This window comes from Scomber scombrus, chromosome 15, assembly GCF_963691925.1.
Source record: "Scomber scombrus chromosome 15, fScoSco1.1, whole genome shotgun sequence".
In the NCBI taxonomy this organism is placed as follows: domain Eukaryota; kingdom Metazoa; phylum Chordata; class Actinopteri; order Scombriformes; family Scombridae; genus Scomber; species Scomber scombrus.
Window position 1 is genome coordinate 9,514,374 of NC_084984.1, and position 24,525 is coordinate 9,538,898.

The 24,525-nt window shown below is 39.4% G+C and overlaps 1 protein-coding gene across 1 annotated transcript; it reads left to right on the forward strand.

The window, feature by feature from the left end:
- The first annotated feature begins 3,670 nt into the window (after positions 1-3,670).
- map1b (microtubule-associated protein 1B) lies at positions 3,671-22,812 on the forward strand. The gene is made up of 7 exons (XM_062434686.1): positions 3,671-3,854; positions 6,052-6,153; positions 15,076-15,158; positions 15,991-16,131; positions 16,499-21,705; positions 21,791-22,019; positions 22,657-22,812. The coding sequence occupies exons 1-7, from the start codon at positions 3,671-3,673 to the stop codon at positions 22,810-22,812; spliced, it is 6,102 nt and encodes a 2,033-aa protein (XP_062290670.1).
- Positions 22,813-24,525: the final 1,713 nt, after the last annotated feature.

The window sequence follows — 24,525 nt, forward strand, 5'->3', positions numbered from 1 at the left end:
CATCTCCAAATGGATAGATAACTGCTTAGAATGATAAACAGTTGATTTGAAACAACCAACAGAGATGTGTGAGACATATACAGTGTATATGGGATTGAAAGTTACTGCTAAATCAGATTTAGCTTACTGTAATATAAACCACTTCAGTAAAATTCAATTTTTAACTCATTTTATCTACATAATTCCATTTATTTTTATTGTTCTGTTAATTTACTGAATAATGCGTTAGTTTCCAGACACACCCAGTGCATTACACAGTACATCTAACTTCTTTGTGGTATTTATACGTGACCTGAGGCATCGCAGGATTTGATGTTTTGTAAGATCCATGAGGATTTAGGGTTTCTGAATTATTAAAATCCTTCCACGTTCATTTTTGAGCTGCCTGTCAACACACAGACACAAATGCATGTGTGCAGGCAAAATCCTGAAGCAGTCTTATCTATCATTGCTCCTCCCAAAAACAACATGTATGTGTATGCTCCAACACACACAGACACAACATGTTCACCCCATCATTGTCTGTGTCTGGAAGACTTTTGGTGGAAGCCTTTTGTATTTTTAATGCCTTCCTTCTTTCAGGCTGCATATAATGAATGTTTGATACAACCTCCCATGGCCTTCGGAGAATATGACCGAGTCCAGCCCACCAGGCCATAAAGGCCCTGAAATATTCACATCCAGCAGCTGCTGAGTGGACTCCTGTTCCTGATAGTCTTTTTAAGTCAATATAACACACCTGCAGTGACCCCATCCATGAGACTGAATCACATCAATAAGGGCTTGCCAGAGGGAAATCCAGCCAGGTTTTTTGTTCTTGCAACAGTTTTGAAGTATGTCTGCTTTCACAGAGGGCAAAGTTTCAGCTGCTAGACTATCCTCACGGGGAAGCTGAGCATCTTTCATGTTCATATCATAAGATAGAGTGGCTTATTATTCACTGCCAACTATATTTAACATCTACACATACTGTACACACACACGCTATTTCCTTTCCTTTAAAATATGACAGACTGGAATCTTGTGATCTCTGTTCTTTTCATTTGCTATTCATTTGTAGTTGTCCATCGTTAACCCCCACCTGATTTGATATTTCTTTCTTTCAACTGAAATCATTTGGAGTTTTGGAAGCATTCCACAATCAAAAGGGTTTCTTTTTAGTTATTCTTCAAGTGAATCTCTTGAAATGAAAGTGAACTGGCACATTAGACTGTCAGGTATCGACCTGAAGAAGCTCAAAGATGGAAGACTGTGCTGTCGCTATTTCATTCATATATTCATCAAAGATGGATACTGTGATAAGACATCCATATCTACAGTACGTCTATTTTCTCTACATGCAGTATGAATGATACTGGTAAGGTTAGAAGACAAACTCTGTGCATATGAGGATATATGAATGGACAATGCATGAATCCATTTCCCGATATTGTACTATATTAACTGTGTGAACATATACTACCTTAAAGAGATAGGATTGTTTTGATTTGCTGTGTCATGTTGGAAGAATTTGTGCATGTCCGATGAATTGAGCATTTAGGATCCATCTATCAATCAGTATTTAAAGGGGACGAATCATGCATATTTACATGGTCTATATTAATATTCTGGAAAAAAGTCATTGGCCATTTATGCAGGCCCTCAGTTCAGCCTCCGTCTGTGACAGGCCATTTTAGCTCCTGTCTCTTTAAGCCTCCCTCCTGATGAGCCCAATCTGTTCTGATTGATTAAGTCCTTGAAACTTCTCCTCAGCTGGCTTTGTAAACAAACCATAGTGCTAGGATTTCACTTCTTTTTGTTGTTCTTTACTCAAAAAGGAAAATTCCCAAATACATTTCTACATGTTTGATTTGAAATATGCAAGTGAACAACATGAACAACCTATGGAACAACCTTTACAACAAACGTTGCCCTTTGTGGTTCATGTGTGAACAATCTGACTTCATCACGTAATTACGATGCTACTGTAATAAAGTGGTTACAGCAGGCTGAAGCCCTGGCTTTTGACTTGCAGGGAGCATTTTTACATACGTTCACCTCAAGTTTAACGTTGACATCCAACATCTTAACAATATAAAAATGAAAAAATCACAAATAGACATGTCTCTTTTAAAAATGATGCTCACATATTATGATAAAGAAAAAGGTGGTTGAATCTGGTCAAAAATAATTTCAATTTCAGGAATAATGATTTTAAATAAGTGAGGTGATGATTAATGATGATTCTTTTGTAACATGTTGTCAAAATTGGAATGAACCTTTATCTCCCCCATAAATTGACATGTATTGTATTATAAACTGTATTAACTATATTCCATTATCAGATTTTCTCTGAATTACTTGGACTGCTCATACGCTGAATTATTATGTATCTAATATCAAATCAAATGAGACTAAATTAAACTTGTTTGCATGTTTATGATGCACCATGGCACTCTCAGTGCAAACCTGCACTACAACATAACATTTCACACATAATTTATAGAAGCTTAATACAAGTCATTAAACATAAACAACAAATGTAAACCTGATCTTTCTTTATCTGAATAGAGGTCTAAGGGTAGATAGTGTGGAATATTTTAAATGTATGATTTTCAGCTTTTTTAATAGAATGTAATTGAGTTATAATTATAACTTTTGTGTCTGATATGTTTTATTTGCCACAAGAAAATGTTAAATTGCCCAGTTAAAAATCTTAAAATTAGCCCATTCTTAGTGTGCATGCAAGGCTTCAGATTTTCACATCACATTTGTGTATCATCATCATCTTGGACCATGACTGGCTTCCAGACAAAACTCTACTTGCTGGCTCACACCATCCACTCAGATTTAATGTAGGCACAATGAAAAAAATTTGCCCTTTCAGCAGATGTGAAAACAAAACAAATCTCTAAAGACATATTTACAAGACAATCACGCTCTGTAAAATATAACCTGAGATGATTGAGTTTGAATGCCTATGAAAACCATTGAAAAGCAGAGCACATAATTTGAGACAAAACACAGTTAAAAGTGACTTATTCAGAAGACAGTATCAATACAACAATATATAAAACAACTGGTTTTATATGCGGTTTTATATTACACAATGTCATTTCTCATTGGGAGGACGTTCATGGCTTTACCACAAGTTTTTATTTCAGTCTGAGATGAAATAGAGAAAGTCAGAGTACCTGCTGCGTTACAGTCCATAAATCCTTTCCTGAACATGGATTACTTAATTACATACCTCTGAGTACCCCTAAATAATCTTAAAACCAAGTCATTTTTTAGCAGGTGGTAGTAGGATTATTTCTAATGAGCAATGGGTCACATTTTCTAAGCTGTTGCTGTCTGAGTATATTCTAACAAGGTATTTGAATATGTACAACACAAAGCATCAAATCTCAGTGACTTCCGGAGGCGTTTGATTCGTTGCGGATGACATCAGCTGTGGAGTGAGTGTGCGAAAAAACCGGGCGCCCTCTCCTCTCCCCGGTTACCGAATATGACACAATGTCTGCTGGTATAAAAAGCTAGGGCCACTCCTATCAAGGCTTCACTTGTGTGTCTGGAGACCACTCTGGTGCTCTCACTGCTGCAGCGAATACAAGGGAGGAGGCTGCTGTTACTGCTGCTGCTGCTGCTGGGATCCTGCGCGTATTCAGGAGACAGAGAGTGAGAGGAGAGGATGGCCACCCTGGTAGAAACTGCAGATATGGAGACTTTAGGCGGTCAAAGCAACACCGGGGCATCTCCGACATCCTCGAGCCCCGCGCAGCACTTCACTGACAGCAAATTCTACTTGCTGGTGGTGATCGGGGAGATCATAACAGAGGATCACCTCAAGTGTGCCATTGCGGACATAGAGAAAGGTAAGATTGAGCTTTGTGAGGTGGATGTAGGCCACCGGGAGCTGAACTTAACATCTTTATAACAACTTGAACAGATGTATGGCTGAGAAGTTCGCTATATAGCTCTTTTAAGTTACATAGGATGTTGATGCACCTGTTTGTAACGCGAAACTTTACGCATATTGCGTTATGCATGATCCAATTGCGCATATTAAATAGTTATTAATAATGGCTTGAACTTATCTAATGAGCAACTATAATTGATGTTGTTCGTAATAGAGCTATTGAACAGCCCCTCCCAGTAACATCACCACGAGCTGTCGCCACATCTGGCCTCGAAAACACGCACAGGTACCTTCCTCGCCATCCATCCACTGTGTTTATGAGCAGAATAGCTCAGTATGAGTGTTTTTTTCTCCCAGTTTGTTTAATAATGCCAATAGGCACAGTGTTGTCATCTACACACACGTGGGCCAAGTCCTCTAATAAAGCTGACAGCAATGATTCAGCAGTAAATCTGGACTATGCGTCAATAATGCAGCGTATCGCATTTCTCTGGCTCCGGTGCGGCTGTTTTTTTCCTCTCCTGCAAGGTTTATATTCAGGTGCGTCAGGCTTTTTGTTTCAGGAGAGCAGAGGGTCCCACGCATCAATTTACAATCAGGAGGAGAGGAGAGAGGACGGGGTTTACAGCAGCTTCTCTCCTTTTGTGTTGTTGTTATTGTGAAAGGAGGCCTGTATGCGCCGACAAATCCGAATCAATACCCGCACTGTTCCGAAAATAGAATGGCTGCTTGTCTTTAATAATGGGATAATAATATCTATTAATGCTCTCTACCAGCCTGTGAGGATATTTCTCCCTCATCATCATCACCATCAACATCACCATCACCATCATCATCATCATCATCATCATCATCCCGCATCCAGCTCTCTCATCCTCACACCGGCTGGTGGGCGTGGTTCGGTCCGCACTGCGGTCCCTACGGAAAGCCACAAGGACCGATTTTCAAACTGAACAGAGCGATTTAGAAGCACCACAGCTGCTGTAGTGGTCTGGTTCCGTGGCCTGAGTGTACTGTTTGTGTGAGAGGAGAAGGAAAAGCCGATTGTGGCGCAGTAACTGTGCGGATGTGAAATAGCTTAAAAGAGTGGGTTTTTTTTCTTCTTCTGCTTTTTTTTTTTTTTACAGGCAGAAGGAAAACACATCAGGTTTTCCTTCTGTTGCCAACAAAGTGGCTTTGACAGAGGAAATGTTGGCTTTTATATATTTCCTGCAGTTTTCCTCACTGACAATAACAAGCACAGATTGAGTGTGACAATGTGTTGAATGTGTAGAAATGCTGCTTTGTATAGAGAAATATGTCTACCACCTGATTGAGTTTAACCTGTTGGAGTGACAGTCCCTTTCTCGTCCCTTTTATTATATGATTTTTCATAGATTGTTAAAATTGAGAGTTCAATCTTGACCTTGGAAACAATCTCAGGAGTTTTTTTATGATCACAGAATATTTTTCAGAAGATAAAGTATTTGTATATAGCACTTATTTTCTGTTTTTGTTCATCAAATCTACACGCAACATTACTCTTGTTTATGCGACAAAGAAAATCATTATTGTCTTCATAAATACCCACGTTAATCATTTTAGAGCCACACCCTTTGTTTTAAGTTTAGACGTTCTATTGTCATAGCCTTTTTTGGTAAGAAATAAACTTTTATGTGCAGCTTGGTGTGCAGTTTACCTCAGAGTGAAAAACAACCTCCTTTTCCCCAGTTTATGTTGTCCCCTAAATTCACAAAGGCCTTCATTAGGCCATTACTTCACATAATTATGGAGAGACAGATACCACCATGACTCAGCTCAGTGGAAGCTACCAGTGTGTCTGGCCTCTGGCAAAGCAATATCAGGGCTATAGATATTTCCTATTATAGATTACTTTTCTCATGCCAAAACAGTAACAAGTCTATTCATGTTGACTCTAAGATTTTCCAGTGAGCCGCAGGCAAAGGATCAGTGATATAGATGTGTGGGTGAGAGTGAAACTTTGTACATTTGCTATCGTTTGGACCTGTTGCCAAGTTCTCCATGTGTAATATCTGCTGCATGTATTGGTACATTTTCAGACAGTGGCGCTAACATATGTTTCTTTTTTGTTGTTGTCTTTTCTTTTTTTTGTTCTTTTTTAATTTCTTGTTGTTTTTGTTTTTATCTTATAGGGATCCGATCTTGGGATACCAACCTGATTGACTGCAACCTGGACCAGGAACTCAAGCTGTTTGTCTCCAGACACTCAGCTCGTTTCTCTGCAGATGTCAAAGGTAAACTGGGAATAAAATCCTCAAAATTAAACAACCTAATACCATATTTGACGATGCACTCCATGATGGTTTTTGTTGTATCATGTGACATCGCTATGGTAAAGGTCTGGTTATGAATAGGCACAAAAACACAGGTTAGGTTTAGGGGAAGATCATTGTTTGGTTTAAAAAAAAGTATTTTAAATTTCAGTTTATTTGATAGGGACGATGCAAGTTAATATAGTACCACTTCCACTCATTTCAAATAAATTGAAATACTGATATTCTGCATACAGATATTATAGCTATTGCTAGTTTCCAACTCCATTCCCTAATTAGGGAAATAAAGAAAGATGTTAAATATTCAAATGATCACTCTGTTAACGCCAGAGAAACACGTGGCATGGATTTAAGTTACTATATCCTTAAAGTTAGGACTTTTTGTCGCCATTTCAACAATAATAATCACGGGGTTAAGGTTAGGGAACAATTGTAGTTACTGTCCTGACTTGTAGTTGTAAATGAGACACTAACAGACAAACAGGAATGAATATTGGTCTCCTGTGAAAAAGTCCACTGTTAGGTTATACCTTCCATCCAACAGTCCTCCTCCAGATGAAGTCATATTTGGGCAACAGATATAACAACCTTTTGTTTTTTTGTTTGTTTTCTTTTTTTCATTTTTCTTTGGAGGATAGCCTCAGTAGAACATTTCCATAGCTGATTTTACTTTGATTATTAACATGTGTTCCCAAAAGCTTTCATTGCAATCTAAAAAAAAACCCTGCAACACACACTTATCAGCAGCAGCATCGCAGCATCACAGTCAACTCTTACTTCCCCTGCAGTATACTGTAAGTAGCACACAGCTTCTATTACCGATCCCTGGATACGCCCTGTCAGCATTTTGTTGCATGGTGCTCCTATAGCTGTATCAGTTGATAGTCAAGATGAAGGAGTGGCTCTACAAAGATGGAACAGATCCAGGGTGGCAGGACATGTGGTCTGCCAGTGGGCAGTATGGCCTTGATGGTCAGCAGCAGTTAAAGCCTCTGCTTGGATCTGCTCCATATTGGATATGACCAGCAGGGTTTCATATTTGGTTAGATTCACAATAGATTGATCCAGGCAACAAAAGCTGCTGCAGATTAAATCAGGCAGTTTTATTTTAATGCCTCATTATTCCTATATAAAATCTTGCAGGAGGTAAAATACAGTGATTTATTCGTAGTAGCATTCAAAGAGACTCTTAATCCCTACTCCCTTTTCTCTCACCTTGTTTTGGATTTCCTCCCATCCTCCATTGTTCTCTCCCTCTCTACCTCCTGTGTGCAGTTGCCTTGCAACCTAGTGGTAGATGCACAGTTGATTTGGGAGTAATTAGCAGTGTAGAATCCCCAATGGCAAGTGTCTGTTCATGAAAGTAAAGAAGGGAGGAGAACAGAGAGGACTCAGGGAACAGAGAGGGTGAGGGGGAATGACTGGAAGAGGAGGATGAGAGAAAGGCAAACAACAGGAGCAAGGGAGGAGGGGGATGAGCTAGGAAACAGCAAAGCATATGTTAGGAGAAAAGAATAAGGCGAGGATTTAGGTGAGTGGTAACCAAGGTGTGACACTGAAACAGAATTGCAGTTCTGATAAGAGAATTACTGAAGTTAAGACGTTGAGAGTCGATGCTGCGTATGCGGTACAACTGGAATAATCTTCTTTTATATTCAATGCCTCAGGCTTGCCAAGTGCCTTTCTCAAGGGTAGCATTTTCATTGTGTTTTGAACTTTTAATACATGAACTGCTTAATGAAGGACTTCCTGGAAAACTACAGTATTTGCCTTGACATTGACTAAGACTTGTGTGTTCTTTAAAGAATGGAATCACAATTTTTCAAATCTGTCTTAAAACAACAGTCAGGTGCCAAAATAAACATTTACAATATTTCCCCACTGAAATCCTTCCTCCTATTCATACTGGCCATTAGAAAATCCCTGCATAATGCACTTTCAATGTAAGTGATGGGGGACAAAATCCACAGTCTGTGCAAAAATACATTTGAAAGTTTATTTGAGGATAATATGATGCTTCAGCTTTCCACATTGGTAAAATAAAGTCAACATCTTTCAAAGTTACTGTCTTTTTAGAGCCAAATTCCCTCTTTTTTATCACAATGTTTCCACTGCAGCTGAACAGGAAAACACTGTCCATCGAGACACAAAGAGAGATATTTTTTCTAAAAATACTGTCACTGTGGAAGATATCCATTTCATTTGACTAACTCAGACAAATGAAGCCTTATATTACCTTCAGATAAACTTTTAAATACATTATTTTCTCAAAACGACGACTGTGGATTTAGTCACCTATCACTTTTTAAGCACATTTCGAAGGCCAGGATGAATTAGAAGGAATGATTACAGCACAAAGAAAAAATTTCAGGTACCCAAATGTATGACAGACCTGAAAAACTGTGAACCTGTCCTTTAGTTACCCTGCATAAAATTACGATTGTTTTCTCATCTTACAGGTGTTCATATAAAATTGATAATAGCCTGGCTCTGTATGAAGGTAATGAAATCCACCTACGTATAACATCTCCTAAGCCTCTCTTTTAAGCTAAATTAACATGCTATATCTCTTCTATTTAATCCTGATGATACAAAAACAAAGTGCAAGAAGCATTTGTTGTGGTTTTATGGGACATTATGTGCATGACTGTTTCTTGGCTTGAAGCAATAATTTACTGAAGTCTCCAAGTTTCCAGTCCTCACAAGTTAACCAATTGCTGTAGACTTATATTTAACGAACAGATGTAAAATGTTTTTTGTAACGTGTTTTTTCAGGGTAAAGATAGTTGATGAGGGAGCTAAACTGCTGGCTTTATGTACAATACATCTAATTTCAACATAAGCATGTAGTAAAGATCAATAAAATCAATAAAATATCTTTATATGGAGGGCCATGTTAGCTGAACAGCGCATGCCACATTACTACAACGTAACCAATCTGATTCAGCCTCAGCACATTTAAAAAGCCCAAGAAAAAATATATACATTTTTATATACTTATGTTTTTATGTTTACGGTGCATTCATTGGTTTGGGCTGAGTGCTTACTGGAAAACACTAACCAGTAGGTGGTATTGGGCGGAGGAGGACGAATGCAATTATCTGTCTGCTTGATAGATGACATGCCATTTATCATACTGTGTTAGTGCACATCCACACAAACGGGAAGGCTGGACCCCACAGTGAGGAGGAATAAAAAGGGAAAAAGAGGCCAGACAGGAGACCCCCGTTGTGTCTCTTTGATGGATATATGATACTTCTGGCTACGTATTGATTTCTCAGAACTCTGCCTTCACTACAGACGGCACTCAAGCCTAAAAAGCAACTGGAGAGTTAAAAGGCCGTCCCTAGACCCACAAATCCATTATCGAAGACAATATTTCAGCTTGTGATCAATAGTAATTAAGACTTGTGTTGACTTTCATGAATGAATTTGTCTGAGATAAAGATCCTCCTGATAATCTCAACGGTTTTTACAAATGCGATCTCGTTTTCAATTGATGTCTACAAAACGGTCTGACCTGACTGGTCAGTTCTGTAGCTGCAATTCAGAAGATTAATCGATCAGTCATGCATTATTCAAGCTGGATTACTCCTCATATTTGTAACTAAGAGACATGCCCTGCCCCCTAAATAATAACCCTAACCCTAACCTAAGATTGGATGACTTTAGAAATAGTTGTCTGTTTTCATTCTATTGTCTATTGAGTGTTTTTAATTAGCCTTAATAATACAGTACATGTACAAAATTAAAAAAATTAAAAAAGTCTCTCTTCTGAATGCTCTCCCCCCCCCCCTCTATTTTAATCTACACACTACACACTGCTAACCTAACGCTCTAGGTGGTTTGTTACACTTACATTACTTTATATTTATATTACTTTACACTTTCAAAAAAAATACTCATTTAAGCTTACTTGGTTCCTTACAGCTAGAAAACACCATGTAGTAGCAGTGAAGCTGAAGCAAGTATGAGGCTTTGGCCATCAAAATGGGTCAAATCAAGCTGATATCTTTCGTCTTTTTAGTGCCAAGTCCTTTTTTAGTTACAACCCTTCCACTGCCGCTGAACAGGAAAACACTGTCTGTCTTTTAAAATAAAAGACTAACTGTGGGAGAAACCTACTTTGTTTTGCACACTCTGGCAGCTGAAGCCCCATATTATCTTCAGATAAATACATCTTTGCTTAAAATGAGGGTTGTCGATTTTGTCCCTCATCACGTAGACTGAAAACACATTAGGAAGTGATCTTTTAATGGCCAATATGGACAGGAGGAATGGCCACGGCAAGGAAAACCTGTTTAAATCTTCAATTTGGACACCTACATGTTGTGATAAGACAGATTTGAAAAAAAAGTAACTGGTTTAGTTACTTGGTTTAGTGTGAACATTAATTTAAGCTTTGTGAAACTGCGCCAGGTCCAAAATATTGACTGAATGCCCCCCCCAATTATAATGTCATCACTATTGCCTTTCTCCTGCCAGGTTGTCATTGGGGATGAGAGGCTACTTCCTAACGATAATGATTGTAAAGGGTTTAAAGTCAAATGTCACCACACCAATGATTGACTTTTCTATGAGTCAACCAGCTTAACAGCAATGTCAGTGCCATTAAGTTCCATATGTATGCTAGTTCCCCTTTTAGTCCAGTTGTGTGGGGACACAGGAGAAAGTGACATGGAAAATTGTGCTCAGGGGCCCTCATCTTTGGCACTGAAAGTCACAGAGGGTCAATTATTCTGTAATGGAGGAAAGGGGATTGACAGGGAAGAGAAGGACAGATTGCTGACACATGCAGGGGATCCACCCAAGGAGCTAAAATTATCATCCTTATGTTCAAGGTCTTTTCTGATCCAAAAGGAAGGAGGCACCAAATGTAGTTGTTCCACTGATCTATTCTTGGTGCAGTGCCATCCAAATCGATGTTCCCCTGTCTGGTTCAGCCTGTGACAGTCAGGCTATACCAGTCTTGCACTTTCTATTCAGCCAGAAGGAGAATGCTCAGTGATGCATGTTACATTACCTCGTCTCCTGCAGAGAGAGAGACACAGAAGGCGTTAAGGATTTCTATATTGATCAAGGTAATTGTCAGGGTCAAGCAAGCTCCAGTGAACAATCTGTCATTTTTTGACGAGGCAGCCTAGACACACAGCAATTTGGATGGGTGATGGTGGTGCTAATGGTGGCTGCTCTGTGTTTCATGTAGGAATTGCAAAATGTTCTGTTTCATCAGACAGATAGAAAAAGGCCAGTACTGTATGAAGGGCGTAACCCACAGGGAGAGACAAAGAGAAACAAGATACTTTTTTATTACATTAGCAATTGCAGATATGGCTTGTTTACAGTAGCATAAGCAGGATGAACAATGATTGATTGTTCTCCCATTTCACAGACCACTGAGTGCTGTTTCCTCAGTGTTGTTAGAGGAGCTCTGGCCATCAGTTTAAGACTGCTGCCTCTTCAGAACAAAGCTCAGTAAAGCTGGTTTCTCCCAACTGGGATTTTGATTATCTTGGTATGATGCTGACACAGATATCTACTTTCAATTGCTAATAAAGTGCACATGCAAAGGGAGTAGGTTTTCATGAGGAGCTGAGACTTGCTAAATATGATGCCATAAAGGGAACAAAAGGTGCAACACACACTGTCAAGGTCAGTGAAAATGAAAAATAAGAGGCATAAGTCATAAGATTTTGGTCATAGTGGCAGTGGCAGATATGAAATAAAACTAATGCAATCACAGCCATTTTCCCTGTAAAGAATATCACAAAATTGTCACTTGATTATAGAAAAAAAACACAACTTGCAACGGGAACGAGATAAAATATTCTTAACACCATCATTTCATTTCATAGGAAAACAAGTAGACTCAGAGGCTAAATTGCTGTTAAAATATACATATATGTATTTTTTATGTTTGAAGTTATATTTATTTCAAAAAACCTCATCCATAAAAACCACACAACAAAAAGATGATGCCTTTTTCTCATATAAGTATCTGTCGTGATATTACATTTATATGAAAGCTCAAAATAAAAGTCATACTGAAATATTTTTCCCTTCGGATAACTAACTCCATAAAACAAATGGAGTGCAATATTGCAACTGCTAAAGGGTTGACATGTGGCTAGAAAATAACGACATTAAGAGTCATTATGTCTACCTTCACTGAACTCCCCAGAATATTAGAGGCTAATAGTCATACTCTGTAAATGCCGCTTCACTATTAACAGCAGTGAATGAAAGACTTTTTCCATATGGAGTGACAGCCCACTGTGAGTAGGAAGCAGCAGGGTTAATGGCTATGTGCTCCATGATGAGAATTTGCAATATGAAATATGTATGGAGGAATTGGCCCAGCAGCCAGATAACTGCTGCAGTCGCACATCTCTAGGGACGAAGCACACTCTGTCTTCGAATATTATGCTTCTGCATTTAATGATATCCAAGCAACACTGCATTGCCCTCTGAACCTATCATTGAACATATCTTGTTTCTCATCATTTTGTTTTTCTTATTTTAAGAATCCTGGTGGCAGGATTTCCTTCGTTTTTACGAGCGGAAGTTCACACGAATTTACACCTGTCTTCTGTCACATTTGTATTTTTTAAAAATGAATGAGATAACAAGGAGAAGAAACAAAGACACATTGAGTTTGATGTGTTGATGAATAACGATGCTGGAGATAATCTGTCAGTGCCTCCTTAGAGAAAGAATACCCCCTAATACACACAGAGACACAAAAAGTCACACAGTAGGATCAAAGTCATTATCATAATCAATGATCTAAAACCTAATATGATTGATTATAAGCCTGTCACACCCCACTGCTCATGTTGCGTGTGGTAGACCAAACCATTCTCCATTATACAGAGACCAAACAATTATTAGGTTTTACAGTGAGGCAGACGATCGTGATGTCTCATCTTATCTTAGTTAAAAAAATAATACTTCTTATAAGGATTTTAATAAAATTATAGTAACACTGCTATAAAGCTGTATTAATTCATATTTTTATGTTAAAAGGGTATGTATCATGCATGTTTCCATGTCTATATTTATATTCAGGGACTTTACTACAATATCTTTGCATGATTTACAGTTCAAAAACTCCTTTTTTATCTTCAGTTCAGCCTCCGTCTGAAACAAGCCATTTTGGCTCATGTCTCTTTAAGGCCCCCTCCCAATGAGCCCATTGTGATTGGCCACAGTCGATTCCGGTGGTTTCTACATAAAAAAACAATAGTTGTCAGTTTTCAATTATTTTTCTTGTTCCGAACTTGAAATGTAAACTTCTCAAATACATCAATATATATATTTGAGCCCAAAACCCATCCGAAATACATAACTGGACAACATGAACGACACATGGAACAACCTTAGCAACAAAGGCTACAGAAAAAATGGCTGTTTGTGGGCATACCCGGAAAATCTGACATCATCACCAGTTTTCAGGAGCACACAGCTGTGCTAAAAACCAAACAGCAGACAGTCAAAGTTAGCAATTAGAATTTAGCAGCTAATGGCTCAAATATTCCCTTTAAGAGCAGCTGGAGACACAAAGAAAGATAAAAGTGAATTCTGGATGTTTATTTGTTTGGTGGCCAAAAACACAACGCCAAATATATTCAAATGTTTTGCTATCGGTAGCTATCTCTAGCCACTCTTTGCTAACATGTTTAACATATCAGCTTTACAAGGTGATAATGTCATTGTTTACAGCATTTTGTGTTGGCCTTAGTGTCCACAAATCAATTATAGAAGGTTTAAGTTCTTGTGATTATCTCCAGATAGATATTTCTGTTTCAATAAATTAATAAATAATAAATGAATACAGGAAACATATTACATAATTACATAATTCAATTAAGCTACAAAAAAACCCTACTATAATTTCAAAATACAGCGGTATGGAGATAAGTTTGACACTGTCTCATAACAAAGAAAGATGGAGGAGGAATTTAATCTTGAAAAAGGTTTCAATGCCGGGGAGTAGGATTCAGGGTATAAGGAGGTTGTTATACTCTCATCTCTAGGGATTTGATATCCATCTCAATGATAAAGACCTTTACCCGGCAGAGACCATTAACATTTACACAGCCATATTAGAACTGCCAGATCGTCTGTGTTTGATGAATCGGTTCATGAATTATGCTGAGCCCTGCACCCTTACAGGAACCAGAGGAGCTGAGAGTCATTACCACTTTGTAATCAGACATAATGAGGAATAATTCCATCCAAACAGAGATTAAATTCAGATCTTGTGTCAGTGTACGGATCCATATTGACTAAAACTGAATTTATTTCGACATGGACAATGTACAAAAAACATTAACCTTACATAAAACAAAAAGAGATGTAATGTTCCAGGTTTTAGAAAAAATGCTATTTTCCACTCACAGTCATACTTTAAAAAAATTAAATAGTAAGGAAAATTACATAATAAAAGAGTACAAAATACTATGGAAGTCAACAGGAGTACACAAACACAAATGAGAATGCTTCAAAAGAAAGTGAATACCGTATGCTCTTCTGTCTTTGTGTTTTATGTGTGTGGTTTTGGGTTCAAATAATTAACATATTGTGAGATTTACTTTGGTCAAAGTCATACTAGAAGGACAGAGGTGAAATATGAGGATATTGGATATTCTTTTTGTGATGCTGATGGTTTGAAAAAGTGAAGAATGGCAGGTCCAGACTGACCAGAAATTACTCAAAGTCTCAAAGTACTTCTGTTTGACTGTGCAATGCATCATGTCTCCAGAGAGAGATTAGTTGTGTTTTCATGTTTTCATATTTGAGACATGACATTTATCATAATTCTTCCTATGATGAAATTATGTGTCCATTAACTTTTTGAGTTTTTTTCTTTTTGTTTTACAGGTCAGAGAATTCTTCACCACAAAAGTAATGTCCTGGAGACGGTGGTACTCATCAACCCTTCTGATGAAGCAGTCAGTATTGAGGTAAAATGATAAGTCATTCTATTATAACATCTGATATACTCGTAAGAATTTATCTTTTCTAATATTCTCCTATTAGAGAGGAATGATTAACAAGGATATTTGTGAAACTTGAAAAGGATTATTATTCAGCCTTGATAGTCCACCATGTTTAGCTAATTATCCATCCTTGTAATATGAACTGCTGTTAGTTTCTGATGGTTGGAATAATTAGAATGCCAGGGGACCAGATTAATGCTTCATTTTCTCTTAGAATAACAAGTGCAGCCTTTTACCTTTTTATTACTGCGGTAAACCTTTGGCTGCATATTGATATCAGATATGAGCAAACACGACACAAAATGTTCTCTTGTTTAACTACTTCTTTTCAGCATTGCCGTCAATCTTTGCATTAATATCTCACAGCACAGCAGGATTGACCTGGGCAGCCGCCCAGAACAGCTGATGTTGCTAAAGCTAAAAAAAAAAAAAGATCAACAGAAAGGGCTTGGAGGGATAGAAGGATAAAAAGGAAACTTAGCAGAGCGGATGGCAAGAGAACAAGTCAACTAATTGGCTAATGGATTAGAGTGATGTGAAACTGGTGATATTTCAAATACACTAAATCATTAAGCTGATTGCTACAGCAGTAAGGCATTGTATTCCCTGTCTCCGCAGCCAGTGATATAATTATTGGATAGTTTTCCTTTTTTTAAAGCAGTTGCAATAAATATATTGTTTATTTTTTCCCAAAGTTTCTTTGATTTTTATTTATTTTTTAGTTGTTGTTGTTGTTGATTTAGTTTCAAACTCTCAGTTATACGAAATGCCATCTTTTTTTGCTTTTCATTTTCAGGCTCGTTTGATGATCTCAGACTCTGCCAGACACAAACTTCTGGTCCTCTCAGGGCAATGCTCTGAAAACACTGGCGAGCTGATTCTTCAGTCTGGATCTTTCTCTTTCTCCAACTTTATTGACATATTCGCTGACCAAGAGGTGAGTCAACATAAGGCTTGTTTTTGCAAGCACACTAAATTTTCCACATGACCTATGATGTACCTATGATTATATTTTCCACATGTTGCTGCCATGAAAAAACCAAAACAATTTTGGTGGTTTACTTTAATGGAAGGCTTCCGTTATCTTCTAATTAGATGAGGATATTTTAAAACCCTTTTGTGACATGTTGAATAAATTAAACAGGCATAGTGGTTGCACTACTGAAAATCTACCATTAGACTTAAGAATTACTGACAGACATACTACAGATATTCATATATACATATTGAATAATTGCATTGTATCATTCATTTTATTACTGACTCTAGTAAGTTAAAAGTCACTTCATTTTTCTCATGTCCAGATTGGTGAATTGCTCAGCACTATTCACCCAGCAAACAAAGCCAACCTTACACTCTCTTGCCCTGAACAAGGTGACTGGAAAAACTCCAACTTGGACAAACACAACCTACAGGACTTCATTAACATGAAACTGAACTCCACCCTCATACTCCCTGAAATGGAGGGTCTCTCAGAGTTTACAGAGTACTTATCTGAATCAGTAGAGATCCCATCTCCTTTTGACATGTTGGAACCACCAACCTCAGGCGGATTCCTCAAACTCTCCAAACCCTGCTGTTACATTTTCCCCGGTGGTAGCGGTGACTCCGCTCTCTTTGCTGTCAATGGCTTCAACATGCTGATTAATGGTGGCTCGGACAGGAAGTCATGCTTCTGGAAGCTGGTGAGACATCTGGACCGGGTAGACTCCATCCTCCTGACACACATCGGGGACGACAACCTGCCAGGCATCAATAGCATGCTGCAAAGGAAGATTGCAGAACTTGAAGAGGAACAGTCGCAAGGTTCGACAGCCAACAGTGACTGGGTGAAGAACATGATTTCACCAGATATTGGTGTTGTGTTTGTGAATCTTCCTGAAAACCTGGATAACCCTGAACCCAATTACAGAGTGAGGAGGAATGTTGAGGAGGCAGCATTCACTCAACAGTTCCTCACCAAGCTGAATTTGAGGATAGAGCCTTTGCAAAAGCCTGTTGGAAATGCTATAGAACCCATCATACTTTTTCAGAAAATGGGTGTGGGGAAGCTTGAGATGTATGTTATAAATCCATCAAAGAACAGCAAAGAGATGCAACACTTTATGAAACAGTGGACAGGTAGTGAAAAAGACACCGCTTCTATTCTGCTGCCAAATGGAAAAGAGTCTGAATTCCCTGTCTCTTACTTGACTTCAATCTCTTCACTCATTGTGTGGCACCCTGCAAATCCCTCAGATAAGGTTGTTCGTGTTCTCTTTCCTGGAAATGCCACCCAGCATCACATCTTTGAAGGTTTAGAAAAGTTAAAGCACTTGGACTTCTTGAAGCAGCCAGTTGTCACTCAAAAAGCGATGTCTTCTAATATGCCATCAACACCGACTCTAAAGCAAGCTAAGATGAAACACAGAACAGACAGCAAAGAGAGTCTGAAGTCTACCCCGAAGCCATCACCAAGCAAAAGCATCAGGAAGGATTCAAAGGAGGAAACACCAGAAAAGGCAAAAACAGATGCAGAATCATCCCATGAAAAAACACAAAAGACGGAGAAAAAAGAAAAGGCCCCACTGAAAAGGGAAAAAGCAAAGGCACATGAGAAAGAATCAAAAGCAAAGGCAGAGCAAACAGCTCAAAATGAAACTCCAGAAAAAAAGAAAACCGAAATAAAATCCAAATCTGAAAAGGAAAGGATTACAAAGAGGGACACCAAAGTATCTGTGGAAAAGAAGAAGGAGGTTAAAAAAGAAGTAACAAAGAAAGATGATACACCCAAACACGAAATTAAAAAAGAAGACAAAATGAAGAAAGAGGAGGCAAAGAGAGTTATAAAAAGGGACATCAAAAGAGATTCCCCTCTGAAGGAAAAGAAGGAAGAAAAGAAAGAGCTAAAGAAAGATGTGAAAAGGCCCTTTAAAGACATAAAAAAGACATCCACTGCAGGTGAGGAAAAAAGTCCAAAACCAAAGCCCCTGAAAAAAGACGATGCATCAAAGAAGGAAGCAGCAATCCCATCAAAGTTAAAAGAGAAAGGAAAGGTGATAAAGAAGGAGACAAAGAAGGAGACAAAGGTGGATAGTGGTAAACTTGCAGCTACTGCAGCAGCTGTTGTAGAGGATCCAGAAGTGGAGAGATCTCTGATGTCCTCACCAGAGGACCTCACAAAGGACTTTGAGGAGCTCAAAGCAGAGTTTGTGGAGGATGATGCAACTGTACAACAAACTAAGGAGGAAGAGTCTGTGATGATCCACCATGAAGAAGTAATCCAGACTAAAGAGTCACCTGAGGCATTAGAGTCTGTGGATGAGGGTATAACCACAACAGAGGCTGAAGGAGACAATGGAGAGACTCCAGATGAACAGGTTCCTAAGGGAAAACTCAATAGCAGTGTAAGTGAGAAGTTTGAAGATGAGGGCACTGTGATGGAAGAGACATCCGAAGGAGGGGATTATGAAGAGAAAGGAGAAATAGAAGAAGTTTATGAACCACAGAGAGTGGAATCAGATAAAGAAAAGCTTACACCTACTGAAAATAAACATATTGATGAAGTCAAACCAGGAGATAGTGCTAAGGACAATGATGATGTGCCTAATGAAAATGTAGAAGGTCAGCATATACGTGAAAGAGAAACTGAGAAACAGAAAATGTTTGTATCAGATTCACCCAAAGTGTCCTCGCCAGTTTCCCCAGCTGCATCTATCCATGATGAAATGATTCCAGTTGGCTTTGAAAGCTCAACAGCCTCAGATGATGAAAACAGAGATGAACCCCATGAGGATTACACCATCACCTCTGCCCACACTCAGTCCACCATTGAGATCTCAAGTGTGCCTACTCCTATGGATGAGATGTTAACTCCAAGGGACATTATGAGTGATGAAATGAATATGAATGATGAGACTGAATCTCCTTTACAGGATGTTGGCAGGTTTGGTACCTCACTATCTGGAGAGTTTGATAGGAAGAGGATCTCTCCACTTCAGGATTTGGTGGGATCAGATCACTCTCAAAGTGATGCCACAGAAGGCCACGACTACAACCACTCCGCTTCCACGATATCTCCCCCTTCATCACTAGAAGAGGATAAATTCTGTAAGGAGTTTCCCTTTGAAGGGAAAGCTGAAGGGTTTGCTACTGCTCAAGATACTACTGAGAAGTTTGATGCAGACTCAGCTAGACTCACTTCAGCTTCCACAACATCACCTCTTGTACGTTCACCCTCAGTAGACAGGAAGAACAAGTTTGATTCTCCATCATTGTTTGCTGCTCCAATAGAACTGTCCACCACTCTGGCAGGGAGCACCAAAGCAACAGCTGAGTCCTCCATCAGCGCAGATGACAAGACATGGGAAGGGGCAAATTCTCCTCAGTCGTCTGGTCACACACCTTACTATCAGTCTCCAGTAGATGAAAAAGCAGGAGCTCTACCACCTGTGTCAGAAGACAAAGCAAGGGGTCCAGTAATTGTGGAGGTCACAAGTGATAAAGAGGACTCCTCCAACAGGGATACTCCAGAGCCTAATGAGCCAGAACAAGAGAGTTCCTTCCCTGCAGAGAGAGTAATGTCCCCCCTCTTAAAAAGTCCCCCTCCAACTGAGCCTGAATCCACAATGAAGAACGAAAAGTTATCCTTTGATATAGATCACAAGAAAACTGAGGAAAACAGCCATTCAATCTTGTCCTCAACACTAATGACCAAACAGGAATCAGACACCAATCCTTTCACAGCATTCAAAGAAGAGAGTAAAATGTCAATTTCAGAGGGTACCACATCAGACAAGTCAGGCACACCTCTGGAGGAAGTGGTAGCAGAGGACACATTTTCACATTTAGCTTCAGCGTCCACCGCCTCCCTGGCCACCAGCTCCTTTCCAGAGCCCACCACTGATTCTCCTTCCCTTCATGCTGAGGTAGGCTCTCCTCACTCAACAGAAGTAGATGACTCTCTGTCTGTCTCTGTGGTTCAGACCCCAACCACCTTCCATGAAGCTGAGGGATCACCATCTAAGGAAGATAGCCCCAGGCCCATGTCCATCTCCCCAGACATCTCACCAAAGACAAAAAGTAGAGGACAGATGCAAGACACAAAATCCCCAGAGCACTCTACTATGTCAATAGAGTTTGGCCAAGAGTCCCCTGACCACTCCTTAGCCCTCGACTTTAGTAGGCAATCTCCAGAGCACCCATCTTTGGGAGGCAGCTCACGTGCTACGGAGAATGGTCCAACTGAGGTAGACTACAGTCCCACAGATGGAACTGACGGAAAACCATCTAGAGAGAAAATTTCTACAGTGGAAAAGGCGTTGCTTTTTGAAGATAGTGATTCAGCCCGTGCCACTTCTGCAACCCCATCAGATGCATCTCAGTCCACTCCCTCTGTTACAACCCCATGCCAAATGGCAGAAATGCCACCTGGTGTGGTTGAGCAGACAGAAAGGTCTCCTGTCACCCCAAAAGCAGCCTCTCTCACCCACTCTCCCCATTCCAATGAGCCATCCCCAGTGCTCGGAAGTCCCCCGGATAAAGATAGCACCAGCCCAATTTCACCATCCATGGAGAGCATTGCTTATAAATTTGACACACAGCAAAAATACGAAAAGTCACCCTCACCTCCTCAAGCTGCTTCCCCATCATCCTCTTTTTCATTTTCAAAAGAAGGGACACTTGCCCAGGCAAAGGAGACTAATCCCTTTAAATGTGAGGATTTTACACTTGAAGCAAAATCCCCCGTGAGCCCCAAAATTCCTTCCCCATCATCCTTACCTCTCTTCTCTGATCTGTCTAATTACAATTCTGCGTGTGGCTCCAGGGACCCAGATTTCACAAAGAAAAGTCCCTCAGCTCCATCTAGGACAGATGTCGACCTCTGCCTAGTCACTTCATGTGAGTATCGTCACCCCAAGACAGAACTCTCCCCATCTTTCATCAACCCCAACCCTCTTGAATATTTCATCAATGAAGAGAACAACTTGCAGGAGGGGAAGCCTCTGGCCAAGTTAGGAGGAGGGCCCCCACCCCCAGGGGGTAAGCTGTCTGCCAAGCAATGTGAGGAGACCCCACCCACATCCATCAGTGAATCTGCCCCCTCCCAAACTGATTCAGATGTTCCACCAGGGACAGAGGAGTGCCCCTCCATCACAGCAGATGCTAACATTGATTCTGAGGACGACTCTGAGACTCTACCTACTGACAGAACCCTTACCTACAGGCATGCCGATCCTCCTCCGGTCGCACTCAGGGATTCTGCTCCATCTTCAGGCCACCACGATGTCTGCATGGTAGACCCAGAGGCCCTCAAAGCTGAAGAAAACCTTCACAATGCTAATACAGATGGAAAGACCAAGAAGAAAAAGCTCTTGAAGAAGTCCTCCTCGCCAGCCAGGAAGACTGGTCTATCAAAAGTGAAGGACTCAAAGACGGCCTCTCCTAAGAAGAGTGTCGGAGAAGGGAAAGATGCCAAAAATGCAACCAATACCTCTGCATCCAGAGGTGTAAAAAGTGCCACATCAGGTGAGTACTATTTACTAATTGCTTCATTTATATTGCTTCTTTCCTGCATATTATTTGCTTATATTTCTGCCTTTTTCAGGTACTGGCAGTGGAAAGGTATCAGGCGGGGCAGCTCTGCCCAACTGTCCTCCCATGTATATGGATTTGGTTTACATCCCCAATCACTGCAGTGCCAAGAATGTGGATGCAGAGTTCTTTAAGCGCGTGCGATCTTCTTATTATGTGGTCAGTGGCAATGACCAGACAGCTCAGGAGCCCAGTAGGGTTGTCCTTGATGCCCTGCTGGAAGGAAAGGCCCAGTGGGGAAACAACATGCAGGTAAATTTCAAGTTTTTATATGATAATTATATGCAATCATATTGCTGTTTATCTATTCAGAGTTCCATATGCATTCTGTATACATTGCTCTTTGGACAGAAATATTATTTGTTTGATTTTGTTTGACATGAAGACAGTGAAGTTATACCTTTGACCTTCAACACAAGGCTTTTGTCTTCTATATTCAATAGGTTAATAAGTTATGAACTGATTCTGCAGAGTTTAATTAAAACATATAAACCTGAATAAACCAGCCTCAAATCATGGTCCTGCCATTGATCTAAAAGAGTGATATAAATAACTTTTGTTTCCATTTCTCCATGGACCCATGGAAGTAATGCTGAATTATTGGTGGAGTCTGTGTGCACCCACATTATAGTGCCATTTCTCAGTCAAATCTTCAAACAGCTATGAAATGTGTTTAGTTTTTTTTATATATTCAAGAGGCTAATGCCATGAAGTTATGAGATGTAACATTATGTGATGTAATGTGATTATGATGCATGATCAAGAAACTGCATGATCAGCATGACAAGACATCTGGAGGGAGGGGCAGTAGGAAGAGGAGGAAGAAATTTTAGTTGAAAAATGATTTCTGAATGCTTGAGCTGAGGAACCTCTTTCTCTCTGATGTCAGGTTACCCTTATTCCAACCCATGACACTGATGTGATGAGAGAGTGGTACCAGCAGACCCACGACAAGCAGCAGGAGCTGAACATCATGGTCCTGGCCAGCAGCAGCACTGTTGTAATGCAGGATGAGTCATTCCCGGCTTGTAAGATAGAGATGTAGGCCTGTTCAGCAAGAGATTGTGGATCAGGACACCTAGTGACTAATAAGAGAGGGATCACTATTTGAGGAACAAAATAAATCTATGTAGCATAAAACCTAAGCATACACTTAAAACACTTATATGCTAAAAATTGATACTCCTTGTGTACTAAACCCCAATGAGGACTAACACTATTACAAATTAGCTTTGAGGGGCTCCTCAATGTTTTTTAGAGTAGCCATTGAATGAAATATATATAAAGTAACACATCCTTAACATCCTCAAAGTGTTTTTAGGTATAAATGGATTGTACTGGAAGGAAATTAGAAACCAAAAAACCAGCCTAGCTATTATTGTTCAATTATGTCAACTCTAGAACAGCTCAAGTAATGATGTTGTTGATGTGCTGAGTTTCTTTTACATCCCCACATCAAACTATATGAGAGCTTTTAATCAATTTAAGTACTTTAAAGGAACAAAATGTCCCCTCTTGCGGTATTTTCTTACATGATGGCTGTTACAGTATCCACACCAAAGGATAAAACAACATGATTTCTGTTCTTGCCTTATAGGGATGTCAAAATGAATGTATAAGAACTGATGCAACTAGCAGGCAGGTAACTCAACCCCAAAAAAGACTGTTAAATGGTTACATAGTTGAATGATGGTGAATAAATTAGTTTGAAGGGATACTCATCGTTGATTAGCATTAATATGATGTCCATATTCATCCTGGGCAAAACAGAGTGCCCTTACCATTGTAAAACTGTTCCTTATGGCTGGGTTTTATTTGATTGAAAAAGGGTTTTTTTCTCCATTTGGCCTGGTTTACGTTATTGCTGATGTATGAATATTTATTTACTATGTTAACTTATTGTGCTTTTTGTGCCCGCCTTTTACACTGTGCAAAAGGATGTTTTTCTTCTTTTTTTCAAATGCTCTCCCTTGCCTGTGTCTCATCTGTAAAATCCTATCATTTTCCACAATGTAAGCTTCTTTTTTTGTTTTTTTTTGTTGATTGAGTTTAATTTCAAATTGCGTGTTTTATTTGATTTATTACAAAAAGAGACAATGAAGTCTTATTTCTTATACCTCTTTTTATGTAATCATTGAGCTATGGGGGAGTTAGCCTTTTCCCATTGTAAAGCTGGTGAAGCAGGATATTTTCATAAAACTTAAAATGTCTTGTTTTTCTAAAGCATTGTACTATAATTATAAATAGCTTTGTGGCCAGTGGAGTGGTTGGAAGACATGTGCATGAGTTATGACACAGTAGGATTTTCTTTTTTTTAAGAGGGGTTTTTGCTCAAACTTGCATTAAGGAACAACAGGGCTATAAAGTCTAAATAAATAAATGTAAGGAGCAATTTATTATTTTTGCAAGTTGTGCCATGACATTGTATACTACACTAACTCCAGCGGTGCCCATGCACTGTATACCAAACTTGATTTTGAGTGCAGTGCAAAGCAGATTTTCAGGTTGATCTGAGCATTTAAGGGAGGCTGAACATTTCTTTTGATATGAGAGTTTCTCCTCTTCAGGCAGGATGAAGGATGAAGAAACAGCTTCTAGTAGAGGCGTAGTATTAAGGGGCAGCACACAGAGGTGCGAGTGAATGACTCGTGTGTTTTAGATGAAAGTATGTAAAAGAAATACTAGACACTTTAAACACAAACATGACACATACCAAACAGTACAGAGGCCACAGACAAACTTTGACAGACCAGCTTCT

Coding starts and splice junctions, on each gene's coding strand:
- map1b (XM_062434686.1), top strand. CDS start 3,671: ATGGCCACCCTGGTAGAAACTGCAGATATGGAGACTTTAGGCGGTCAA. Junction 15,159..15,990: donor ATGAAGCAGTCAGTATTGAG/GTAAAATGATAA, acceptor TTTCATTTTCAG/GCTCGTTTGATGATCTCAGA. Junction 21,706..21,790: donor AAAAGTGCCACATCAGGTGA/GTACTATTTACT, acceptor AGGTACTGGCAG/TGGAAAGGTATCAGGCGGGG.